Raw genomic sequence first — 25,200 nt, forward strand, 5'->3', positions numbered from 1 at the left:
AGCTCTCCTGTCATGCACGCTGCTCCCCTCAGCATTGTATTTCGGTTGTCTCCCTGTTCTGCTCCCCGCTCTGTTTCTACTGAATCCTCTCACCCTCCCGAGCCTCGGGCCTCGGGCCTGTACACCAGCTCTTGCTTAAATCAACAAACAACTATGAACCAGAGACACTCTATGGGTGGTGGGGGGCGGGGAGGGGAGGGACGGGGGTCAAAATAAGGGGGTTGCAATTGTATGGGGAATATAAAAATAAAATATATTTTTTTAAATAAATAAATAAATCTTTTTAAAAAAAACCTATAAATGATTCTAAATCAACTTATAATCATACTATTTGCCATAATTTTTTTTTAATTCCCAACATTCTGACATTGTTTGAATAGACCTGACTTTGATTTGAAAGTTTGTAACTTCTTGGCTTATTTGTTGACAACCTGCCTCTTTACTGGGCTGATTTATATTTAAGTTATTACTAGGATTCCTGATCCTAGTGAGATACTTGAGCCCCACCTGAGACAGCTGAAAATCTTCAAGTGTTTAGTTTGTTTCTTTCCCTTTAGGAGGTGCAGATTTAAACCAAACAAAAAGTCTTAGGTAAACAGATACACATATGCCTACCTGCTTTTGAGATGTCTGCCTCAAGTGTGGTGGTGATTGTGGCATTTACAATTTATATAGAATTTGCCATTTGAAGGAAATGTTCTTCATGTATTGCTTTATTCAACTTGTGATGCATGTAATCCTCTTTTTAAATGTTGCTGTAGCCATATATACAGTATTTGAAGAAGGATGTGAAAATAATTAGAAAGTAACTTGGGAGTCTGATCATGTCAAAGGACTTGAGCCAGATAATTGATGAATTAAATAAGGTAGTATTTAAAGGGAAAAAGATTTATGCAAGATGAGATGAGACCAGATTATAATATCATGTATAATAACATTTAATTAGTATATGTAGCTGTTTACAAGTGATGTTTTCATATATAAATTTCTTGTGTGTTTTTCTTTCACAGAGTAATAAGAGATTTGTTTTTAAGTTGTAATGGAGTAAATCAAATAATTGAATTAAATTACTTAGATGGTATTCGAAGTCATTCCTTAAAAGCATTTGAAACTCTGATAATCAGCCTTGGGGAACAGAAGAAAGAGTCTTCAGTTCCAGGTATTGATGGCTTAGACACTGACCAGAAGGAGCTGTCATCTGTAAATGTAGGTACTGTTCATAACCAGCAAGCTTATTCAGAGTCTCCTCAGAGTCTTAGCAAATTTTATGCTGGCCTCAAAGAAGCTTACCCAAAGAAATGGAAGACTGTTAACCAGGATATTCACATCAACACGATAAACCTGTTCCTCTGTGTGGCATTCTTATGTGTGAGTAAAGAAGCAGAATCTGATAGAGACTCAGCCAATGATTCAGAAGACACTTCTGGCTATGACAGTACAGCAAGTGAGCCTTTGCCTCATATGCTGCCATGTTTGTCTCTCGAGAGCCTTGTCCTGCCTTCTCCTGAACATATGCACCAGGCAGCAGACATTTGGTCCATGTGTCGTTGGATCTACATGTTGAGTCCAGTTTTCCAGAAACAGTTTTATAGGCTTGGTGGTTTCCAAGTGTGCCATAAATTAATATTTATGATAATACAGAAACTATTTAGGAGTCACGAAGAAGATCAAGGTAAAAAGGAAGGAGATGTAAGTGTAAATGAAAACCAGGATTTAAACATAACTTCTCAATCTGAGATCTTTGTGAAAGAAGATGTGTTATCTTTGACAGTCGAAAGTGATTCTCTACCACCAGAACTGGGTAATCTAAAAAAGAGTGCTGATAGTTTGGGTAACTTAGAATCACAGAATATTTCTTCCATAAATGTGGAACAAATTTCAGCAACTGAAGCTGCTCCTGAGGAAGCAAATATATTTACAAGTCAAGAAAGTGAGACTTCACTTCAGAGCATACGACTTTTGGAAGCCCTTCTGGCCATTTGCCTTCAGAGCACTAGAGTTAGTCAACAAAAGATAGAATTGGAGTTACCTAATCAGGTAATAACTTGTCCTTTGTACAATTATTATGTAATATATATTTTTTAAAGTTTCTATGTGATATTATTGTTTTTCCAAAGTTTCTAAATTTTAGGAAGCTCCAATATGCTGGGCACAGTACAAGTACTGTGGCGGACACAAAAGGAGTACATGATCTAATTCTTTCCCTTAAAAAATGTAGAGTTTAGTTTGCAATGTAAAACCTATATGCAACAAAGCTATCAACCCCAAAAGGCATTAAATTTGCATTAAACATTGAATGAGAAATAATGGATATTGTGTTTTTAAAAGTTTAAAATCTTGGTGTGATCCTGTTTGGTGCTCTGCTTGGATCCCCTTCACTAAGCTGATGCACCCACCTGCCATCTGTTACAAGTGTTGATTGCTAAAGACACATCTGCACCCATCTCCCAAGAATTGCTCTTGGCTGATGAGAGATGCCCGCCTAGAAAATGCCTAAGAAGGGTGCTCATAACCAGTGACTGAAGGATGTGACTCTAGGCGTAGGGTACAACTCTGTGGTACAGTTCAGATTCCAGAACTTTCCATGGAATCAGCCCAAGGCAGACATTTCTTCTGAAATTACATCTTTGCCTGGGTTCTTTCCCCAACATACTTGGCTTCTCTGGTGCCCTTACATATTTCTCCAGAAAGCACTTCTTAACAAAAGAGAAATCCCCATTTCAGGCTCTCCGCTTGCAGAACCATTGAAGTTGGCATAAACATTCTTTTTTTAACTGACTCACCCCTAACTGTTCTGTCAGCCAAGAGATTCCCCTTGTTGGAGTTCCAGTCTCCATATTAGCTCCTATCTAAAATATCTAACATATTGCTCACAATTAAAATCCGCACTCCTTAGACTAGCATACAAAGCCCTTCACAGTTTAGCCTCATTCCTGCCACTCTTCACCATGCTGAAATCAGTTATACGGAGCCGACAGCTTCTTAGGATGCTGTTCTTTGTTACTACTTCCGTTCTTTGGTTAGTGTTCTGCCTGGCATATTCTCTTCCTCTGATTCTGTAATTTGTTCTTTATTGCCCATCCCATACAAACCCTTCTTTGGGATACCTTTGACAGATCTCAGGCACCTTCTCTCTTTTTTGTTCTCACAGAAATTGGTTTATAGCGTGGTTGTCGTCATAGCTTGTCAGTATGTATCTGTGTTTGAGAGAATTCCTTAAGGCAGAAGTCAGTTTCTTACCTATCTTGATGGCCTCATCACCTGATATTGGGGGATGTTGCTGAGTAGCAAGTGTTCTCTTCAAGGCCACAAAGAGTAATGAAAGGAGAGAGAGAAGAGGATTAGAATGTAAGCTTTTCTTCTAGTTTTAAGGAATCTCTAAGAATGAGGAATTTATAGAATCTGGAGACTTTAATCAAAACTGAACTAAATATTTTTTTGTGATACAATTAGCTTATGACTACACTGAAATTCAAAATCGAGTACGTTGAGTAAAGCCTTTAATAAATAGAAATAATATTAATTGTAATAGGATTTTGCATTAAAAACTAGATATTTATAGTGATTTTCCTTTCATAGCAACTGCAAATAAATGAACTAGTTTCTACTTGTTAAGGAAAATTAATTTATCATTTATTTTGTTACTGTTTTAGATTTTTCATAAAATATGTCATTATATTCTTAGACTCTTTTATTTTACCTTAGAACTTGACTGTGGAAAATATATTGTTTGAAGTGAAGGACCACCTTTCCCAGTCAAGGGTGATTGAAACGGAATTAGCAAAGCCTTTATTTGACGCGCTGCTTCGAGTTGCACTGGGGAATCATTCAGCAGACTTTGAACATGATGCTATGACTGAGAAGGTATGAATAACGTGCAGTCTGTATTGTTCACATATGGCTAGCACAAGTGTGTAGGATGGGCTTGCGACACCAATGAATGTAGTTAGAACATACGTGTGAGGCTTTGGTCAGGTGAGTTCCGTGGGTCATGTCTCCATCATCTGGGATGCGTAGCTCTTAAAAAAACAGGAGACAAATAACACGTGCTTTTTTTTTTTAATCTATACTGGACATTTACTGAGAATTACTCCCTGTAGTATAGAAATGTAGTATTTCATTTGATGATAAGTCTTACATATAAATGATGGTTTATTAAATGATAATTCAGAGATGTGACAACTCAGCTATCTTGTCCTTTATTTCGCTCCAATTTTAAATTTTTGATATAAAAATAACTAGTACTTGCAATTGAAATAGCAACTATAGTTTTTAGTTGTTCACATTAACATATTTTTTCTAAAAGAATTATTTTAATTTTTTTCTTGGAACTGTGATGCATATTTAGTTCATTTTCCTCTTTTTACGTTTCTTTTACCCTTAATCATTTCTGATCTTTTTTCTATATATAACTTATCTTTTAATTCCTTGGTCTAGCCATATATCTGCCATACTATTTTATGTCACTATTGTCATAACAACTTAGTGAAATAGATATTAAGCCTTCATTATATAACTGAATCAGTGGTGAACTGGAAATGGTTAAAGTACCTACTGTATTCAACCTTCTGTTAATGTTGAGCTGAGCTTCTTTAAGTGAAAATGTTTTCTAAGGCCTCCCCGGTGGCACAGCGGGTTGTGCGCAGTGCTGTGAAGCTCTCCGCAGCCTCTGCAGCGCGGGTTTCATTCCCGGACAGGTGGGGAGAAACCCACATGGCACGGCAGACCTCTCCTGTCATGCCAGCTGCTCCACTCAGTAGTATATTTTGTCAGTCTGCCTGTTCTGTTCCCCGCTCTGTCTCTCATGAATCCTCTCACCCTCCTGTGCCTCTGACCTGCACCCCAGTTCTTGTATAAAAATAAATAAATCTTTAAAAAGAAAAAAGAAAAAAATATTTTCTAAAGTGAAGATATTTAATAGTATCTTTATAAGTAAAGAAAAAATTTATGCCACAAGGTACTACATAGGAAGTTAGTGCTGAAATTCTTAATTTCTGAGATGCTTGCATTCTGAATGAAATATTAAAGTTAATCCCTTTGAAAATTTTTCATATCTTCCTTGGCTAATCTATGAAATATTTTAGTTATAAAAATCCTGTGATGAAAGTTTTTCTCTCAATAAATATGTAAAAATATGTATTTACTAGCATTAAGTCCTAAGAAGTATAATTCCACCTCATTGTGATTATTGGTCATTTCCTACTGTGTAACTAGAATGAAATTTCTTAGACTAGGGGCCTCCCTGGTGGCACAGGGTGTTAGGACACAGCACTATGAAGCTATCTGCAGCCACTGCAGCACGAGTTCAATCCCCGGCCAGGGAGGTGACCCACATGGTGCAGCAGACCTCTCCTGACTCACCCGCTGCACCCCTCACAGTGCATTTCAGTAGATCTGCCTGTTCTGCTCCCCACTCTGTCTCTGGTGAATCCTCTCACTGCCCCCCCCCCATCTCTGGCCTGCAGCTCAGCTCTTATATATATACATACATAAATAAATCTTTAACAACAAAAAAGAAATTTCTTAAACTAACTTTTCAATAACACTGAAATGATCTGTAGCTTAATCTGGAGACTTCCATATTTGACATGTGAATCAAGTTGTCTAAGAGACTCTGAAAATTTTTGCTGCTTTAATTTCATAATTTTTATAGCTAATATTGATTCCTAAGATTCTTTTCTTAAAGGGAATACAGAAATAGTTCTTAAAATAACTTAAATAATAAATATTCTATTACTGAAAATGAGGACATGTAACTTTTGCCTTTTAATTACATTGATCTTATAGAGTCATCAGTCTGAAGAAGAATTGTCCCAACCTGTTGATTTTTCAGAAGAAGCTGAGGATCCTCAGTGTTGTAATTTTAGACTTCTGATTGAAGAAGAAGGTTATGAAGCAGATAGTGAAAGCAATCCTGAAGATAGTGAAACCCGAGATGATGGTAAAATATCACTGAAATACTTATGATTGGGTTTGCAGTTCAGGCTGTTTATTAGCAAAATGGTATCACTTTAAAATTTTGTATTGCCTTACAAATTAAAAAGTTCATTACATTATTATTTTATTTGATATTGACAACAAATTCCTGCTTTCATAAATGCAGTTCATATAGAGAGATATATCTTGTTATCACAAACATTGAATGCCTAAGTATACAGGATGTATAGTAAAGTATAGTATAGTAGTATAGTATAGTATAGTATAGTATAGTATAGTATAGTATAGTATAGTATAGTATAGTAATGTATAGTAAAGTCCCTGCTTTCATTTATATTCCAGAGGAAAAGCCAAACAAGTATGAGAAATAAGCAATATAAAGAAAATAAAACAGGGTGATGTGTTAATGTTCAGGGAAGGCATCTCTGAAAAGGTTTGCTGACTAGATCGTGAAAAATTCTTATCTATGTAGATATTGATAAATTTCTTAGATATATCAGTTTTGTTTGTTTTTAGGAGCACAGCACTCTCTCTTAAGAGCATATCAGTTGAATTTTCTAAGATGCAATTTTTCATGTATACAGAATTCATCCTATCATTAGCTCACTTACTACTTTGATAGAGAGAGTAGTCAAATAAACTGCACTGTGATTTAAGTATTTTGACAGTGGTAAGTTTGGGATAATACTTCCCCCCCCCCCCCAGTGGTGTCTGTTAAAGCAGTGTGTTAAATCTTTATCATGTGTCTATAAAAATTACTGTTCATAATATTTGTCTTTCTCTTGAAAATCAAAAAATGCCTTTTTTTATTTTTTAAATTGAGGTAACATTGGTTTACAACATTTAATATGATTTAGAGCTATTGAACCACCTCTTTCAGGTGTTGTTACCACCAGCAAGACACCCATGGTCCTCCACCATAGTCCATTGTGCTCCTTCCCCACTTTACTTTCTAGCTTCCTTCTGGTAGCCTCAATTCCACAGTTAGATTTATTTATAAATATATAATTTATTTATAAATAAATCCTAGATTTTTTTTATCTAGGATTTATTATTGATTTAGTTTTGTCTGGCCCTTTGTTTTATTTCCTTATATTCCACATATAAGTGATACCATCTGGTATTTGTCTTTCTCTTTCTGACTTATTTTGCCTAATATAACCCCCTCCTGTTTCATCCTTGTCCCAAATGATAAGAGCTTATCTATTTTGATAGCTGAGTAATATTCCATTGTGTTTATATACCACATCTTCCTAATCCACTCATTTGTCTTTGGGCACTAAAGTTGTTTCAATAGCTTGGTGATAGTAAATAGTGCTGCAATGAACATGGGAGTGCATATATCCCTTTGAATTAATATTTTTGCATCATTTGGGTTGATACCTAGCAGTGGCATAATAGATCCACTTTTAATATTTTGAGAACTGTCCATACTATTTTCCATCCTGACCAACACTTGTTTCTGGTCTTTTTGTGTGAGGTGGTTTTGATTTGTATTTCCCTGGTAATAAATGATGGTGTGCATTTTTTTCATGTGTCTGTTGATATACAGATGGATAACAGGCACATGAACAAAATTTTTTTTAAGGCTACACATTTATCTTCAAAATGTCCAAAATTTGGGCCTCCCCGGTGGCGCAGCGGTTGAGCCCTGGGTTGCGAAGCTGCCCGCGGCCTCTGCGGCGCCGGTTCGATCCCCGGCTGCTTCCCGGCCACCGGAGGAGGGTCCCGCATGGCGCGCAGACCTCTCCTGCCGCCCGCTGCTCCCCTCAGCAGTGTACTTCGGTCCTTCTGCCTGCTCTGCTCCCCGCTCTGGCTCTGGTGAATTCTCTCACCCTCCCGCGCTTCTGACTGTACCCAGTGCTTGTATGTATAAACAAAGAAAGAAGAAAGAAAGAGAGAGAGAGAGAGAGAGAGAGAGAGAGAGAGAGAGAGAGAGAGAGAGAGAAAGAAAGACAGAAAGAAAGAAAAACATGCCTCTATAAAAAAAAAAAATGTCCAAAATTTGATCAGTCAGGATACAAATAATCAAAATTTTGTAGGTAAAGTTTTTGTGAACATCTTCTTATGAATAGCACTTTTGTAAGCCAAAATGATCAATGAGATTTAAAGTACTTTTTTAATTGAATCAAAATCTTTTCTTTCCCCTTTTCAGGTATAGACTTACAGCCTGAAGCAGAGGAGTTCAGTGCACCAAGCAGTCCAAATGATTTACTTGAAAACCTCACTCAAGGGGAATTAATATATCCCGAGATTTGTATGCTGGAATTAAATTTACTTTCTACTAGTAAAGCCAAACTTGATGTACTTGCCCATGTATTTGAGAGTTTTTTGAAAATCATCAGGCAGAAAGAAAAGAATGTTTTTCTGCTCATGCAACAGGTAAATGGGATCCATAATTTTATCACACTCATGTCCCAATTACTCTCCTTATTTAGAACTCAGCTTGTCTAAAAATTATTTGAGGTGGTCTTTTATAATATGTTAGGTGTGTTTTCACCTAAAAATGTTACTCTAAAAATCTTCTAATTTCATAGTTCTTTAAAATACCATTAAAAGTTACAGCTGTCATTGACTTAACTAATAATGAAAATCCAGTATATTTCTGAGAATGAGTTGTATTTCTTTATATTGTACTCAATTACAATATGTGGTCATTGTTTTGAAAACAAACTATAAACATTATGTGTACTGCTAACCATAGCATTCTTTCTAGTTATTTTCAGAGGTAAGAAATTTAATTTCTTATGGATTGTTTTTTAATCTCCAGGGAACTGTGAAAACTCTTTTAGGAGGCTTCTTGAATATTTTAACACAAGCTGATTCCAATTTTCAAGGTGCGTTAATATTTAGTTTTAGATAGTAAGTTGAAATTGTGTTGTTGTTTCATGCAATGAAGAGTTGATAATAATGACTTCCAGTGGGGCAGTGTTGTATGATTTCAAAAATAGCTTTATGTGCTTCATTTCTTTATTCCTCAGAAATATCCAATGCAGTAGACCTATAAGTAGCTTGGTTCTATAGAAAGGAAAATCTAGATTTCAATGAATTGAGTGAGTTTTTCAGGGTCAGATACATAGCAATGTATTTTGAGGACTGCAACCCAGTCTAAACACTGTATTACTGCTATGTCAGATATTGATTGAGCACCTACTTTCTACTCTGTACTTTCATAAGCATTTGAAAAATTCATAATGAATACATGTATGTAATGAATAAATATATAGAAACCTTAAATTTAGTTGGAGATACCTAAATTTTAGTTGGATAATTGGGGCTAATATACACAGAGTTTTAATTTGGATTAGTCATATGTTTCCTCATGATTTAGTTCCAGCTTACACAATTTGGCAGCCATACCTCAAAAGTGATGATTACCCTTCTCGGTGCATTTTTCTAGGGGTTTATGATATCTTCTTATTATAGTGGACCCCTGCTTTACAATCAGCCCATTATACAATCAAATCACTTTACAATGAGTCCATTCTATCAAAATATGTTGCTATTTCCTCTGCAAAACTTCGGATTATTAGACCATTTATAATCCATTTAAGATATAACAATAGTATTTTTATCTCTTTCAGTGAAATTGCTTGTTATGTTCCTTTAGTTAATTGTGTATTGACTTTAATTTTTCCCCCCTTTCTCTCTTTAATTTAGCATGCCAGAGAGTATTGGTCGACCTTTTGGTATCTTTGATGAGTTCAAGAACATGTTCAGAAGAGCTAACCCTTCTTTTGAGAATATTTCTGGAGAAATCTCCTTGTATAGTAAATATGCTATAATTAAATTTTTTTCACTGATACCTAATAGAATATTTTAAAAATTATTTGGAAATCACTAAGCTCTCACTTTTGATGTGGTAATTATTGTACCATCAATTCTTTGTTATATGTGAGGTTCTCAATTTATTATTTGCACTTTTTTTTAATCCACTTCACTTCTATTTTGGCTAACCAGATAGATCACCTTTTCCACCCCCAATTTTTGTGCTTAAGAAATGGTAAATGATCTTAATTACTGAAGAGAACTTAATTATGAGTAATTATAGCCATTTTGAGGATTATACTTTTTTAGAAAATTATTATTCACTCTTCAGTTATCTTATATCATTGTTTTTCACCAGTGTAATTTAATAACTTTTAGACTGTTCTTTGCTAAGAAACCCATTTTTATAATGAATTCTTTGCTAGAAGCATAAGCAAATAGAATACCTTGGAGCATCTTTTCTTTGAAGCAAGATTGGGTATTCCTGAACTCTGCCATTTTATCATTCCATTCCAGCCCTGCAGGCCCTAGGGAACCCTGTAGATCATGAAGTTAAAAACCACTAGTGTCTTAAGAACTGACCATATATTTCTAGAATGTTTCTATTACATTTTCTGAGTGCATTTCTCATAAAAATCATTAGGTATTGTTTTATGCATGATTGTATTAGGCTAACCTTTTTTATTTTTCACTTGTCTTCTTAATCATTGCTCTTCCCTTCAATTACTCATTTCCTCTGTTTTCTATACTTTCTACATTTTAGTTTAACCAAAAAGTTATAAATAAAACCAAAAATGTTATTTTAATCTAGTATACACAAGTGAAAGATTTTTTTAAATATTTATTTATTTTATGCATATAAGAACTGGGGTACAGACCAGAGGTGGGGGGAGTGAGAGGATTCAGAGACAGAGTGGGGAACAGAACGGGCAGATGGACAGAAATATACTGCTAAGGGAAGCAGCAGGTGAGTCAGGAGAGGTCTGCTACACCATGGGGGTCATCTCCCTGACCAGGGATCGAACTCCTGCTGCAGTGGCTTGGGGTGGCTTCATAGTGCTGCATCTTAACCCCTGTGCCACCAGGGAGGTGCCAAAAAAAAATATTTTGACTAGAGAAAAAGCATATAAAATAGGTTGAAAAGTGATGGACCACTCAACTTTATTATATGTCATGCTATAAATATTCAGAAATCTGGAGAATTTGTAAGGTCTCTGGTTCTATCACTCATTCAAAAATTATCAATAGAAATGACTATAATTTACTTGGAAATAAACATCTTTCTTCAGTAGAAATGATTCCTGACATTGTATTTAATTTTAGGTTTATACTATAAGAGCATCTAATTCTACAACAAATTAAGCAGGAGATTACAAATTTAAAAATGGAAATCTGTGTTTCATATTTCATCTTAACTACACAAAAAGGAAAATTTTAATGATATGGTAGATTGAAATATTTAAATAAGAATGCTTATATGTGTGTGTTTATTTGTATTTTCATTTATAACCTGAACTTCAAGATAATCATGTACTTTGTAACATTATTATGAAATTTTGTTTTACTTTTTTTCCAGGAAACTCTTCTTCTGGGTATTCTGAAAATTATTGAAAGTGATATTATTATGAGTCCTTCACAGTATCTAACCTTCCCTTTACTGCATACCCCAAATTTAAGCAATGGCATTTCATCACAAAAGTGTCCTGGGATTCTAAATAGTAAGGCCATGGGATTACTGAGAAGAGCACGAGTTTCCCGGGGTAAGAAAGAGGCTGACAGTGAAAGTTTCCCCCAGCAGCTGCTTTCCTCTTGGCACATAGCCCCAGTCCACCTGCCATTGTTGGGACAAAACTGCTGGCCACACCTGTCAGAAGGCTTCAGTGTTTCACTGTGGTTTAATGTGGAGTGCGCCCATGACACTGAGAGTACCACTGAAAAAGGAAGGAAGATGAAGAAGAGAAGCAGATCATTAATTTTACGTGATAATAGTTTTGATGGAACAGGTATGATAGCTTTATCTGAATTGTGCTCTATTTTCAGATGGCAATTTTGGTTGAACAGTAAGAAAAGAACCTTGTTCTAATTTACTCTTAATAGTTCTTCAATTTAAATACCTTACTTAGTGATAGCAGTTCACTTATGAAAACCTGAATTGTCAGATAACCTTGAAAACTCCATTTTCTTTTGTACTTTAGCCTTGTGTGTATGTGTGAGTATAAAGGAGTTGAGGGGAGATCAAACACATACAACTCCTCTGGGGATCACTAGCCCCATCTCCTGCCTCTTTCCTGCATTAGAGTGACTCCAAAAATGAGAAAAGGATAAAATCCTTAGTCACTTTTCCTTCCTTCTGCTACCTTTTGCTGGCCCCTATAGTCAGCCTCATCCCATTGCCTTTCTCTCTTTTATTTCAAGCTCTCCTCATTCTGTACCTCACCTCAGTCCTCCTCTTCAGTTCCTGTTACAGAATGTTTAAATGTATTAGGAATTCTCCAAAATCAGGATAAATTTCATTCCTTTCTATAACTAAAGAATTGCTTATTATACTGCTGTCAAATGACATCTTGTTCCTTGTATGACTGGCACAGAAAGAACATGTTTATCAAGAAATAGTTTATGGCTGTGGGAAGTAAAGCAGGTAGGTTTATTCTTAGGGTCCACGGAGTAAATGAAGGGATTAGAAAAGACAGAAGTTTAGGGGCTATGCTTATATGGAGGTGCTGGCCCCCCAAACTCCTCCTCCCATGAAGCTTATCCAGCTTGCTGGAGCCTGTGCTTTAGGACACAAGGCCTTCACTCGTGTCTGGTTTCCAGAAGGTCTTCTCTTGCTGATATAAGCTGGAAAGGGAAGTGCTAAAAAATGCTGTCAAGATTGCAGAATGGGAAATGTCCCCAATAGCCACAACTTAAACTCTGAATCCACTTTCCCACAGACACATTTCCATGTTATTAGCATAGCATACTTAAATACTTTTAAGGGCTAGCCTAGAAAGCCAAAGTTTTAAAATATCTTGGCAGAGAATATATAATGTTTCAGGTAGTTTAAGCATTTTTCTTTGTGAATTGAATTTTATTACCCCCAAGAAATGGGAGCTCTCAAACAACATACATGTGATGTTATTGATATGCTATCTAAGGTACAGTGAGTGCTTTCTGTATGTGTCACTTGGTTCATCTCTTTCTACATACATTTTTAATCTTCACAAAAATTCAATAAGATAAATGTTCACACTATCTGTATTTGCAGATAAAGTTAAATAGTATAACCAATTTATATAGCTCATAATGATGAAAAGGCCTTAAACCCACCTGTATTTCATTCCAGGCCTTAAATATCACTACTACACTATAAACTGTGCAGATTATGTTCTCATATTTTAAGTGGGGTAATCCCAATGTAAATAGTTTGATAATAATGAAGAAATATACACAATGACTTGAGAAAGGTATTATGAAAGTTTTTAAAATATTTTTTGTAAAATGTATTAGTAAACATTTTAATTGTACATAAACATTCAAAAAGAACATTTAAAATAGTACAAAATTTTGAATAGATGAAGAAAATATTGCAAGTAATAGCACATCCTATGCCACTAAACCATGTGTGCACCATTAAACAACATCTTAACATCTTAAGATGTTAAATGTTATTATTTAACATCTTAACATCTCAATTCTGTCACCCCCCCCCCAGAGATGAAATTTTACCTCATAAGATTATTATGAGCATTAAATAAAGAAGTATTTGTAATATTCCTGTTCTGTAGTTCCTAGGTATATTTTTGTTCCTTTAATTCTACAAGTCTAGATTTAATTGAAAACTTTTTTTAATATCACAACAGATTTGAGTTCTTTATTCTTATATACTGGGCAATAGTATATATACAAAATAGTATATATACAATAGTATATATACAAAAGTATTCTTATATACTAGGCAATAGTCTTTAAGTTAATCAGTAGATTTAATTCTTCTTTTTAAAGACTATTAACATTGCTAAGGGGGAGTTTTCTTAAAAATTGGTATTCTTTCAAATACCTGTTGAAAAATGACAGTTAAAATAAATATATGCAGTCTAATAACTGGTTGTGTTCATCTTCTCTATAAGTCTGAGCCTTACACATGCATTTTGTATTTTGATACATTTTAATTAACGTATTTATGTGAATTCATGAGTCATAGTAAAAGGTAACATAGATGGTTTGAAGATTCAGCTCATAATAAATATTTAGGTAGTGCTAAGTTTTAAGTGGTGGGAAGGAAAAGGAAGGATGAATAACCAGAGAGCCCAAAGCATCGGCATTTACCTTAGTAATTTGCCTTAAAGAAACATTTTAGATTTTTGGAATCACTTAATGTTATATTCACTTAATGTTATATTCAAAGACCACTTCTCAGGGAACTTACACAAGGAATACATTCAATACATTCAAACATCACAATTTTTTGAAGGAATTTTAATATCATCAATTTTGTTTTTAAATTATGCCATCATAATAATTACAAGGTGAATTTTTGTCAGTCAAGGCAAGCGATGATGGTCCTTGGACTCAACTGTGATTAACAGAGCAACCCAATCCAATTGGTAAAGATTAAATGCACTAGGCACAGATTATAAAAATCAATGGTGGTGACACCATTGATTTATTCATGCCTGTAACTAGTCCTCAGTTTTCATATATTTTAGAACATTTAATAACTTTTTTATTATTTTTTAAATTTTGTATATTTTTTACATCATTTTTCATTTTTGCACAATGTATGCAATTTCAACTTGGTTATAGTTCCCATACAATTGCCACCCCCACCCTGATAAAACATTTAATAACTTTTAAAGCATTCAATTACTGTTTTGACTCCTGCTTTTTTTGGAGTTAACATATGAACTTTGGAAATATTGTTGTTTGGAACACTCTGGGTAAATAATTTACTACAAATGAACAACCATGCTTTATATTTTTTTAAATTGATTTTTCCATTCAATATTTATCAAATGCTTTACTGATATTTCTGATGTTTTTATCACAGAGAACAACAGACTGGAAGGTGCAGAGTACATAAATCCTGGTGATAGACTCATAGAAGAAGGTTGTATTCATATGATTTCACTGGGATCCAAAGCATTGATGATCCAAGTGTGGACTGACCCCCATAGTGCCACTTTTATCTTTCGGTATTGATTATCTCAAATACTTAGAATTATGGTTGTTATGCCTGTGTTAAATACTGAGATCAAAATTTCATGTTTTCAGCCTATGCCTTTTCTCTTTTTGTGTAGTGTGTGCATGGATTCAAATGATGATACAAAAGCTGTTTTACTAGCACAGGTTGAATCACAGGGAAATATTTTCCTCCCAAGCAAATGGCAACATTTAGTCCTCACCTACTTGCAGCAGCCCCAAGGGAAAAAAAGTATCCATGGAAAAATCTCGATGTGGGTCTCTGGACAGAGGTATGAAACATTTTTGGTAAATAATTATTAACCTCAGTTACAGTTTTAAATTTCATTAGCCTATTAGAGCTTCTGAAACAGAAAACTATAGATGTAATTTATTAATGTCATAATCTATGTCAGAGCTGCATATTTTTTCCTATTTATTACTTTTATAGAAAAGTAATTATTGAAAATGAGTGTCTGGGTTTAGGAGAACTGCAGAAATCCAATCAGCTGGACATGTATGTAGAATATATATAGTAGGGCATGAAACAGAACCTATAATTTGGTCCTTTAAATCCACATATTATAAAATGAGTCCATAAGAATTATTTAAATTAAGTGGCCAAGTCAAATCAGAGTTTCAAGTGAAATTAGGATGACTAGAGAAAAATATAAGCTGATATTATTAAATAGGATCCTAGAAATACACCACATGATAAAATCAGGCAAAATAGAGATTGACTTTTTTTAAATGTGATTTTCACTGATTTTTTAATTTATATTTAGTGAGTATGGATAGTATCCTATTTTTTATAAAACTTAAAAGCTCAGGTTAGTAAGAAACATTTTGTAGAATATCTTAATGTGAAGTTTAATCTCAGGAGAGCTATAAGGTATCTGGGATTTGTAAAAGTGCTTTTTTGCTGAGATAGTGTGAGAGAGGGTACCAAATTGGAAACCACTGTAGCATGGGAAAGCATCAAGCCAGCTGACAAGAAGAGTCTAAGTTGAATAAGGAGAAAGAACAATAAATGTATATGGGGAAGCTACCAGACAGGAGGCTTTGAACTTCAAGATGAGGCGTCTAGACGTAATCAAATGGACCATAAAGTACTGCATCCGTATATTGCAGATTTTTTTGCTAGTTGCCTTAGATACATTATCTCCCAAATAAATGAACCTATTTTCATTCATTAATTTGTTCATCCGTCATTTATTTACTGAGGAATTAGGGCAGCAGTAAACTAGACACGTTTCTTGTCCTTCTTGGAACTCATAGTCCAGTGAGAAAGCAGGTAATAAGCAAATACATTTGAATGAATTTATACAAATTATGAAGATTGTAAAGGTAACAAATAGGTCCCAACATGGAAAATACCAGGTTTGCTACTTCAGAGAGGTACAATAGGAACAGATACTTAAGTTGAGACCTGAAGGAAGAGATGGAGCTTGCCATTAGCAAGAGGGAGGAAGACCTTTCTCAGATTTCACAACTGCCTAAGCTGGAATGCCATTATGGTAAATAAGTAAATTTGTTTCCAGAATCTAGTTAACATCACTTGGAGTTGGGGTTGCAACTATGAATAGAGACCCCCCTTTTTCTTCTAGATTCTGTGCTCCTCCTTTCTTGAGCCTGAACACTTTATACTGATTATCTCATTTAGGCCTCCCTACAACACTATGAAGTAGATATGTTATTATCTCTATTTTTACATATGAGATAATGAGACCCAGAGCGGAATGACATAACTCACCCTAGAGACCATTTTTTAGTAATACACAGATAATGAAAAATTATTGATATTTTATGCTAATTATTATTCAGTAACATCCCACAAATCTAATAGGAATATGTGGTACATAGTAGTTACTTAATATTTGTTGAATTTATCTTGCATTAATCTTATTTGTGATAGGTTTTATCCTCAAAACTGTATTAAGTCATACTGCCACTAGGTGGCTGTAGTGTTTCAGCAGAGTCATTTATTTGGTCCAAGAAAGAGATATATATCATAGAATTATCTCAAGTATTTTATTTTTTAAATACTTCTATTAAAATAGTTAAATATAAAACATAATATAGCCTTATGGGAAAGTTAAAATAAAAATATATAATTTGTCATTAAAAGCTAACCATATTAGCCTACTCTGTTTTTACCTCATTCACAAACTTTATCTGGACTTTTTGTCTTTATTATTATCTTGCCTTGCCCTGATCATTATCATTATCTTAGCATGGAGTTTAAAACATTGCTAAAGTAAATGTAGAGTTTGGCACTCTGCAATTTAACTAGGCCGTGAAGTCCACCAGTCACGTGTGTTTCTTTATGAGAAAGCCTTAGTTTACTTTTTTTTCTACTTTGTCTTTTATAAGGATTTCTATAACCTTCATTTGTGAAGAAAAGCAAGTGACTAATCAAAATTCTATAATGACTTGGTATTGAAAATATTGGAGGTACAAAAAAGAATTGACATTTCAGTGACTAGTCAGAACAAAACCTGGAAAATACTCTTTTTCTGATTATTCTGATTAGTCTTTGAAGTCCTCATAGAAGACATTAGATTTTAGGAATTGTTTACTAAGAGGGAAAACATCTTGGTAAAATTAAGAAAATATGACTGACTTGTATCTGTAAAATAGGGAAATCATATGCAAAAGTCAAATGGCACAGAAAATTTGTAGCAAATGTCTGGTCACACTTCCCATTGCCTGGTGTAGGACCGTCAGGCATCTTTGTTCTGCTCCTCTCTTTCTGAGGCTTGGACAAAGAGAAAACAGAATCTGTCCTCTCTCTCGCCATCACCAAATACTTGATAGAGAACCAAGAAAATTATTCAAGAATTTCCCATTATTAACATTCATACTTTTGAAATACTTAGCCCTCACTGGTAATTGAAGTTATTAATTTAACTTTTTTTAAAATGCAGGAAACCTGATGTCATTTTGGATTTTATGCTTCCAAGGAAAACAAGTTTGTCATCTGATAACAATAAAACCTTTTGTATGATCGGCCATTGTTTATCATCCCAAGAATACTTTTTGCAATTGTCTGGAAAATGGGACCTGGGAAATTTACTCCTCTTCAATGGTATGTTTTTCCTTCTTCAAACATTTCCAAATTTTTCTTTCAGTTAACAAGTATTCAACTGAGCAAATTATCTTGGATAAAATATTAATTCCTACTTCTTCACTTGTGCATAATAATTACTGTAATTTGTAGATTCCAAAAATGCATTGATATTTTTATAATCTAGATGTTTCTCACAATTGATATATATTTAAATGAGAGATGCACATCCTACTCCTATTACTCTCCAAAAGAGAAACTTATGTTAAGTCAACATTATAATCCTGTATTATGCCAGGTAAACCTAGAGTAGCTATCTCTTACTTAAAATTTCAGTGTATTCTATAAAACTACCAAATTTTAGGGGGCAAGAAATACATGATTTTTAAAAATATATCACAAATATTTTTAAAAACCTGTCTTGTACTATCATTCAGACAATGTTTATTGAGTAGATAGATGAAAGGATAGGTTTAAACATGTTAATTCATATTTTATTTTAAAATGGAATTTGCTGAGATATAGTTTCCATTCGTTAAAAAAAAAAAAAAGAAGCAACAGAGCAAAGCAAAAAACCTGTTTTCCAGCTTAAGAAGCAAGTGAAAATTTCGTGACTTTTTCAGGATCTTCATAATTAACTTCATATACCTTAATTCATCTTCCATCCATAATTACATTGCACCAACTTGGAAATTTAGGGTTTTATCAATTTCATAAAATACAGTGAACAACTAAAAGAATATGAGAGAAAAATAGTTCTTGGTTTCTTGTTTTGTATGAAAAGTCCTCATTGGAGTGTTTTAAACATGTAACTATTTTTTTGCTATTTAGGAGCTAAGATTGGTTCACAAGAAGCCTTTTATCTTTATGCTTGTGGCCCCAACCATACATCTATTATGCCATGTAAATACGGCAAACCTATAAATGACTACTCCAAATACATTAATAAAGAAATTTTGCAATGTGAACAAATCAGAGAACTGTTTTTGACCAAGAAAGATGTGGACATTGGTCTCTTAATTGTAAGTTTTCATTTTGTGTTTTAACTTTATAGTAACTATACATAGAATATTTATTGAATGTATTTTTAATTGAATGTATAATTAACTATGAGTTAGATTTCTAAAGTTTCTCTTTTTTATTTTCTTATAAAAACTATAGCAAGTTTAAAAGTTTGTTTTTCCCAGCAATTTCATGTACAATAGATTGCATAGACAGTTTTATATGCTGTGTGATGCCTGAGAAAACTCTGCTTAAATCATCAGGGGTTGAAAAATGATCAAAGTTTCTGTGAGAATACATTGAATGTACAGTGTGTTCTGTACATTTATGTACAGAAGGTGCACTGAACCTGAATTCCTGTAGCTGTTCACTGAGACCACCACAAAATACATTCTACATTTAAAATTTACCTTAATTTTTAAAGTAGTTAATAGAAGCTTGAGTGGGAGCCTGAAGCTACTGGAAACTCCCCTATGCATGGAAGAAATATTGAAAGTTTGGTTTGCAGTCACCTTTAAATGAGTGGCCAGTCTGTGAGCAAATTCAAAGCAAAAATTTTGAAGATACTGAGACCTACCTCAGAATTTTGTAAAGACATAATTTTGTAATTTTTAGTATTTGAAAGTGCATAGAACAGTGCCTGTTACGTAATGAGTGTGGTGTAAGAGCTAGGTGTTGCTAGTAGTAATAATAAGTGTAATTTCATGTTTATTCCAAAATGATGAAAGCCGGATTCTTTCTCAGTCTTAATGTGATTTATACTGTTGATTAGCACTAAATGAAACTGATCTTGTTCTTCGTGGGAAGCTGCTTTTTTTCTCATTTCATCTTTGTTTAGTGTGGTATCTGTCTTTTTTAAAACAAAGAGATTTGTGTCTTTTCACTTTGAAATATTTATTTTCTGTTTGATAAACTTATGTTATTTTTAAGTTATTTTGATAACATGCTATTTTTATCTGATAACTTAGGTTATTTTTAATTTGTTATTTTATATTTTTAACTTATGTTATTTGTATTTCAGGAAAGTCTTTCGGTTGTTTATACAACTTATTTTCCAGCTCAGTATACTATCTATGAACCAGTTATTAGACTGAAAAGTCAAATGAAAACCCAACTCTCTCAGAGACCCTTCAGCTCAAAAGAAGTTCAGAGCATCTTATTAGAACCTCATCATCTGAAGAATCTCCAGCCTACTGAATGTAAAACTATTCAAGGCATTCTGCATGAGATTGGTGGAACTGGTATATTTGTTTTTCTCTTTGCTAGGGTAAGAATTACTGATATAGTCTTCTCTAAAGAGAAACTGTTTTTTTATTATTGAGAAATTTCAGGGTTTCTTTATGATTAAAAAATGTTATATATCAAATGTATTAAATTTTTAAGACCAAAAACATTGTTTAAGGTGTCATCAAGCTTTCTGCACACATGGAATTATTTTACAAACATAGTCCATTTTATTTTATAATATTTTATAACATAATATCAAGAGTAACAAAGTCATGGTACAATTTCTAAATGAAGTAGAGGAGTCTTATTTTCTTCTTTCATCTTCTTTTTATCTTTCTTTTTTAAAAATAAATTTATTTCTTTATTTTAATTGAGGTAACATTAGGATTGCCCCCCGCCCCCAATCAGGTATCATTCTATGCAGTGTTAAAATTTCTTCTAATTTATGAATATTTTAGAAATTTTCTATTCAAAATTAAAATTAAAGCAGTGTTAAACATACAAGATTTAAAATTGCCAACAAGAAAAAAAAATGCATGCTACAGTAACAATAAAGAGGGAATGTATTCTTTAAAATAAGGTTTAAGAAATTTATTTTTCTTTTGAAGCTTCCAGATGCAATTAAAAAAAAAAAAACTAGGGTCAAAAAATAAGGACAAAAATAATTTAATTGGGTATGAAGTTTTTTTAAAAAAGGGAAATGTAAAATATTTGACTTTATTTAATATCTGCATTATTTAATCATCTGACGGCAAGGACTATATCTTTCCTGACATGGAGAAAGCAGTCAATAAGTTTACAAGGACTAGGGAATTGCTGAAATCTAAAATGGAGGGTACAAATGGCCTTACTTCAATATAAATTGTGTTTACTTCCTTGGAGTCCATAACCTTGTTTAATTAAAACAACTCTGATCTTTCATCCTAGAAATTTATCTCTAAGTATAACTTCTGCAACATTACCAAATTTTCACACTCTTATTTCATGAAACCACCTTTGACTAACATTACAATAAGGAACATGTCAATGTGTGTTGTTACTGTTAGCATTCCACCACCATATGCTAAGCTTGCTTTCTTTCTCTCTTCTTTTCAAACTTTTTTTTGCACCTAGTATCCAGTTGAATACCCTAGTGTTTTACAACTAAAAGCTCTTTGTTTAACTCCTTATCAACATTTTGTGATCTGCTTTTATGATTTCGTATATCCTTGATTTTTTTCTCTTTCATCTAGTTATTGAATCATAATTTGTTATAATTACTGTTATATCACTATGTATACATTATTAGGTCAACATTATCAGATCTTAGTGAAAGTGGTTATTTTTTATCTTGCATGTTTTTAAGATCTTGCCAATAAGACTTTTAAAGTATGTTTTCACACTTAAAATTTAAAAACTATGTTACTACCCTTTCTCCTAAAAAAATAAAATTCAGCCTTCTTAAAAATCCTACCTGCATAACCTACATTTTGAATCTAATCTCCACCATCCAGCCAACTAGACAACCTCCAGCTTCCCAGATGTACCCCTCTCTTGACTATCTCCTGCCCGTGTTTATCCCTGCCTGCTTCCTAGGATTTTGCTCTTCTTTCCAGGCCATGCAGGCTTCCCTAACCCAAAGAGAGTGGAGTCAGAAGTAGTTTCTGTGCTCACAGGCATTCATATTGTCTCATTCTTTGCTTTTATCATGAATAAGGTGGGTGTTTCTTGTATGTAGTAGTTGTCAGAAAGCAATGGGCAGACTTTTATGTACGAGGCATAGCTCATGGTTTTTATGTGTCCATCTTATCTTTTGACTAGCCAGTAGACCCCACTGGGGGCAAGTATCATACCTTTTGCTTCTTTTTCTCTCCCATAGCACATAACAGTAACAAAGACTATTTGGTAATTGACCAATTATTTAAAAATTGAGTCATTTTCCTTACATTTCAGATCACCAATAAAAGTGCTACTTGCTTCCAAGGTTGTTAATGCTATTTTGGTTTAGTATAGTATATTTGAGATGAATGAGCATGATATTTATGTTTTTCCATTTTATTTACAACTCTTAAATAATTACAAAGTGTGAGACGAAAAAAGCTTTCAAATGAAATTGATGGATTCGTATTGTATAATGTTAGACAACCACACTTTTAATTTTCACTGTCGACAAATTAGGAAAAAAATGTATCTACTTTTTTTAGGTTGTGGAACTCAGTAACTGTGAAGAAACTCAAGCATTATCATTGAGAGTTATATTGTCATTAATTAAATATAACCAACAGAGAATACATGAATTAGAAAATTGTAATGGACTATCAATGATTCATCAGGTGTTGATCAAACAAAAATGTATTGTTGGCTTTCACATTCTAAAGGTATGTCATCATAAAATTTATCCTCATAATTTCATGTGATGTGATACTTATCTCTTTATTAAAGTCTTCCATTAATAGAATTTGGTATTTCAGTTATTCCTGAGGAAAATAAGGGAAACTCAGTAGTTCCCTCATTAATCAAATGATTTTTTTTAAATGGCATAGCATTTTAGAAAAGTAAAAGAAAAAAAATACATTTGTAGAATTTTAGACCTAGCCAGAAGTGTCTGCTAGGCTGACCCTACATTCTGTAGATAGATGAAATGGAACACTGAGGACACATTGTTTGCTTCAGCTCCCATAGTTAATAAAAGAGAACCCAGTTTTCCAGATACCTAGTGCTATGCCTTTTATATTACACAATGCTGCCATAGAGTTAGTGTTTTAAAGCAACGTTAGCTTTTGTTATGACTCAGCCATCATTATATATTTAAATACTTTATGGCTAAAGCATTTGGTAGCATAGTGAAAGTGTTTTCTCTAACAGTATTAGTACTAAGGCAAAAGACAGTGCCTCTCTTTATACCCCCAGTCCCAACTTTTTAAATTATCAAGACCCATATATTAGTGGTATGAGTTTATACTACTTTTTGGAAGTAGTAAAGTTTTATTTCTGTATATTTTCATGGAGGTAACTTGGTTTGCCACACTGTGTATGTGTTGGGAGTACAGCCCCACACCATACCTAAAATAAAATATGATTTATTTACCCCATGTTTGAAACAGCGTAATCATTTATAAATACTTAAAAGTTTGGGTTTTTCTAATTATTAGATTTGCTTTGCAAAGCAAAGATATTTTGCGAAATGTTGAATTATTCTCTAGTTTTCCTATGAGTTTTGTGTTCTAACTGCTAAGATTGAAATTTTAATGTTTCTGTTGAATTTATTAATTACTAATACATTTTGTATTAATGTTAATTTTTCATAGACTCTTCTTGAAGGTTGCTGTGGTGAAGATATTATTCATATTAATGAGAATGGAGAATTTAAATTGGATGTAGAGTCTCATGCTATAATCCACGATGTTAAACTGCTAGAGGAGATACTGCTTGACTGGAAGATATGGAATAAAGCAGAGGCATGTACCTTTTTATGTGGCAGAAAACACATAGCATAAATTTTCCCTCTTAACCATTTTTAAGAGTGCAGTACAGTATGTATCCACTTTATGCATAGCAGATCTCTAGAATTTTTCATCTTGCTTGACTGATACTATACCCATGAAACAATAACTCCCTAATTCTCCTGCTCCCCAGTCCCTGGCGACCACGATTTTACTTTCTGTTTCTATGAGTTTGATTACTTCAGATATTTCATATATGCATCATTCTGTATTTGTCTTTTTATAATGGGCTTATTTCACTTAGCATTATAATGTCAAGTTTCATCTATTGATATGACACAGGGAATGAGGCAAGTTTTCTTTCTTTTTAAAGACTTAATGACATCCCATTTTATTTATAGACTGTATTTCCTTTACCCACTCATCTATAGTGGATATTTACATGGCTTCCACATTTTGGCTATTGTGAATAATGCTGCAATTTCTCTTCAAGATCCTGTTTAAATTCTTTTGGATATATATCCAAATGTGGTATTGTTGAATCATATGGAGGCTTTGTTTTTAATTTTTTGAGAAAGCTCCATATTATTTTCCATAAGGCTGCTGTACCATTTTACAACCCCACCAACAATGTACAAGGGTTCCAGTTTTTCACAACCTCACCAATTGTTATTTTTTTTTTTATAGCGGCCATCCTATTAGATATGAGGTGATATCTCACTGTGGTTTTGACTTGCATTTCCCCGATCATTAGTGATGATGAATATCTTTTAATATATTTATTAGCCATTTCTTTATCTTTGGAGAGATGTCTATTCAAGTCCTTTGCCCATTTTTTAACTGGGTTACTTGATTTTTTTCCTGAGTTGTAGGGGCTCTTTATGTATTCTGAATATTAACCCCTTATCTGATGTATCATTTTCAAATCTTTATCCCATTCTGTAGGTTACCTTTTCACTCTTTTGATTGTTTCTTTTGTGGCATAAAGATATATATAGTTTTAAATATCCATCTAATGATTCTTATGGAGACCAGAAAAAATTTGCTACTTCAATGTAATGTTAATTGTAAATGGAAATTTACAGGCTAGTTTCTGTGTGAAATTTTGAGTTATGGTAACACTGAGCTGGAGGATCAGGATCAAAACTTGGGCTGGAATAACGAGAACAGCACTCAAGTTGGGGGATATGGCTCATTTGAATCAACTGGGGACTTGTATTTACCCTAAACTCTGAAAAGGAAGTCTATTAAGGGCCTGGAGAATGAAGTCAATGAGAAGGAAATGGACACACTTCTGATAGGGGAACCAAGATGCCCAGGATGCATTAGGGTCGAGAGGCAAGCCTGTGAAGTCTTGACTTCATCATAAACATAAGCTAAGGAGAACATGGTTGATTTGAGTTGTAGGCACAGAATCTCAATACCTAGATGGATGGACTAGTCTTAATAAAGACACAGCCAGGGAATGAATATAGGGATGTTTCCTTCCTGTTCCGGTTTTAAACAATTTTCATGGTATTAAAAGGGCTGAGGCAGGCCCTTTAGTTCTAATGTAGACTACAGATTTTCTTGAGATACTTAGAGTATAACATTATCATCAAATATAATTAGAGACTT

The 25,200-nt window shown here is 33.7% G+C and overlaps 1 protein-coding gene across 1 annotated transcript in view; it reads left to right on the forward strand.

Annotated features, from left to right (window-relative positions):
• The window catches only part of LYST (lysosomal trafficking regulator), a 172,398-nt gene that overhangs the window by 51,432 nt on the left and 95,766 nt on the right, over positions 1–25,200 (forward strand). The window contains exons 6-19 of the mRNA XM_037510386.2: positions 1,011–2,037; positions 3,706–3,864; positions 5,788–5,941; positions 8,093–8,319; positions 8,708–8,774; positions 9,598–9,707; positions 11,282–11,708; positions 14,735–14,879; positions 14,985–15,158; positions 17,793–17,953; positions 18,764–18,954; positions 19,956–20,201; positions 22,345–22,518; positions 23,449–23,598. Coding sequence (XP_037366283.1) covers positions 1,011–2,037; positions 3,706–3,864; positions 5,788–5,941; positions 8,093–8,319; positions 8,708–8,774; positions 9,598–9,707; positions 11,282–11,708; positions 14,735–14,879; positions 14,985–15,158; positions 17,793–17,953; positions 18,764–18,954; positions 19,956–20,201; positions 22,345–22,518; positions 23,449–23,598 — 3,412 coding nt within the window. The remainder of the gene's footprint in view (positions 1–1,010; positions 2,038–3,705; positions 3,865–5,787; positions 5,942–8,092; positions 8,320–8,707; positions 8,775–9,597; positions 9,708–11,281; positions 11,709–14,734; positions 14,880–14,984; positions 15,159–17,792; positions 17,954–18,763; positions 18,955–19,955; positions 20,202–22,344; positions 22,519–23,448; positions 23,599–25,200) is intronic.

The sequence above is a fragment of the Talpa occidentalis genome, unplaced genomic scaffold (genome assembly GCF_014898055.3).
Source record: "Talpa occidentalis isolate TD23 unplaced genomic scaffold, MPIMG_talOcc4v2.1 talOcc4.14, whole genome shotgun sequence".
NCBI lineage: Eukaryota > Metazoa > Chordata > Mammalia > Eulipotyphla > Talpidae > Talpa > Talpa occidentalis.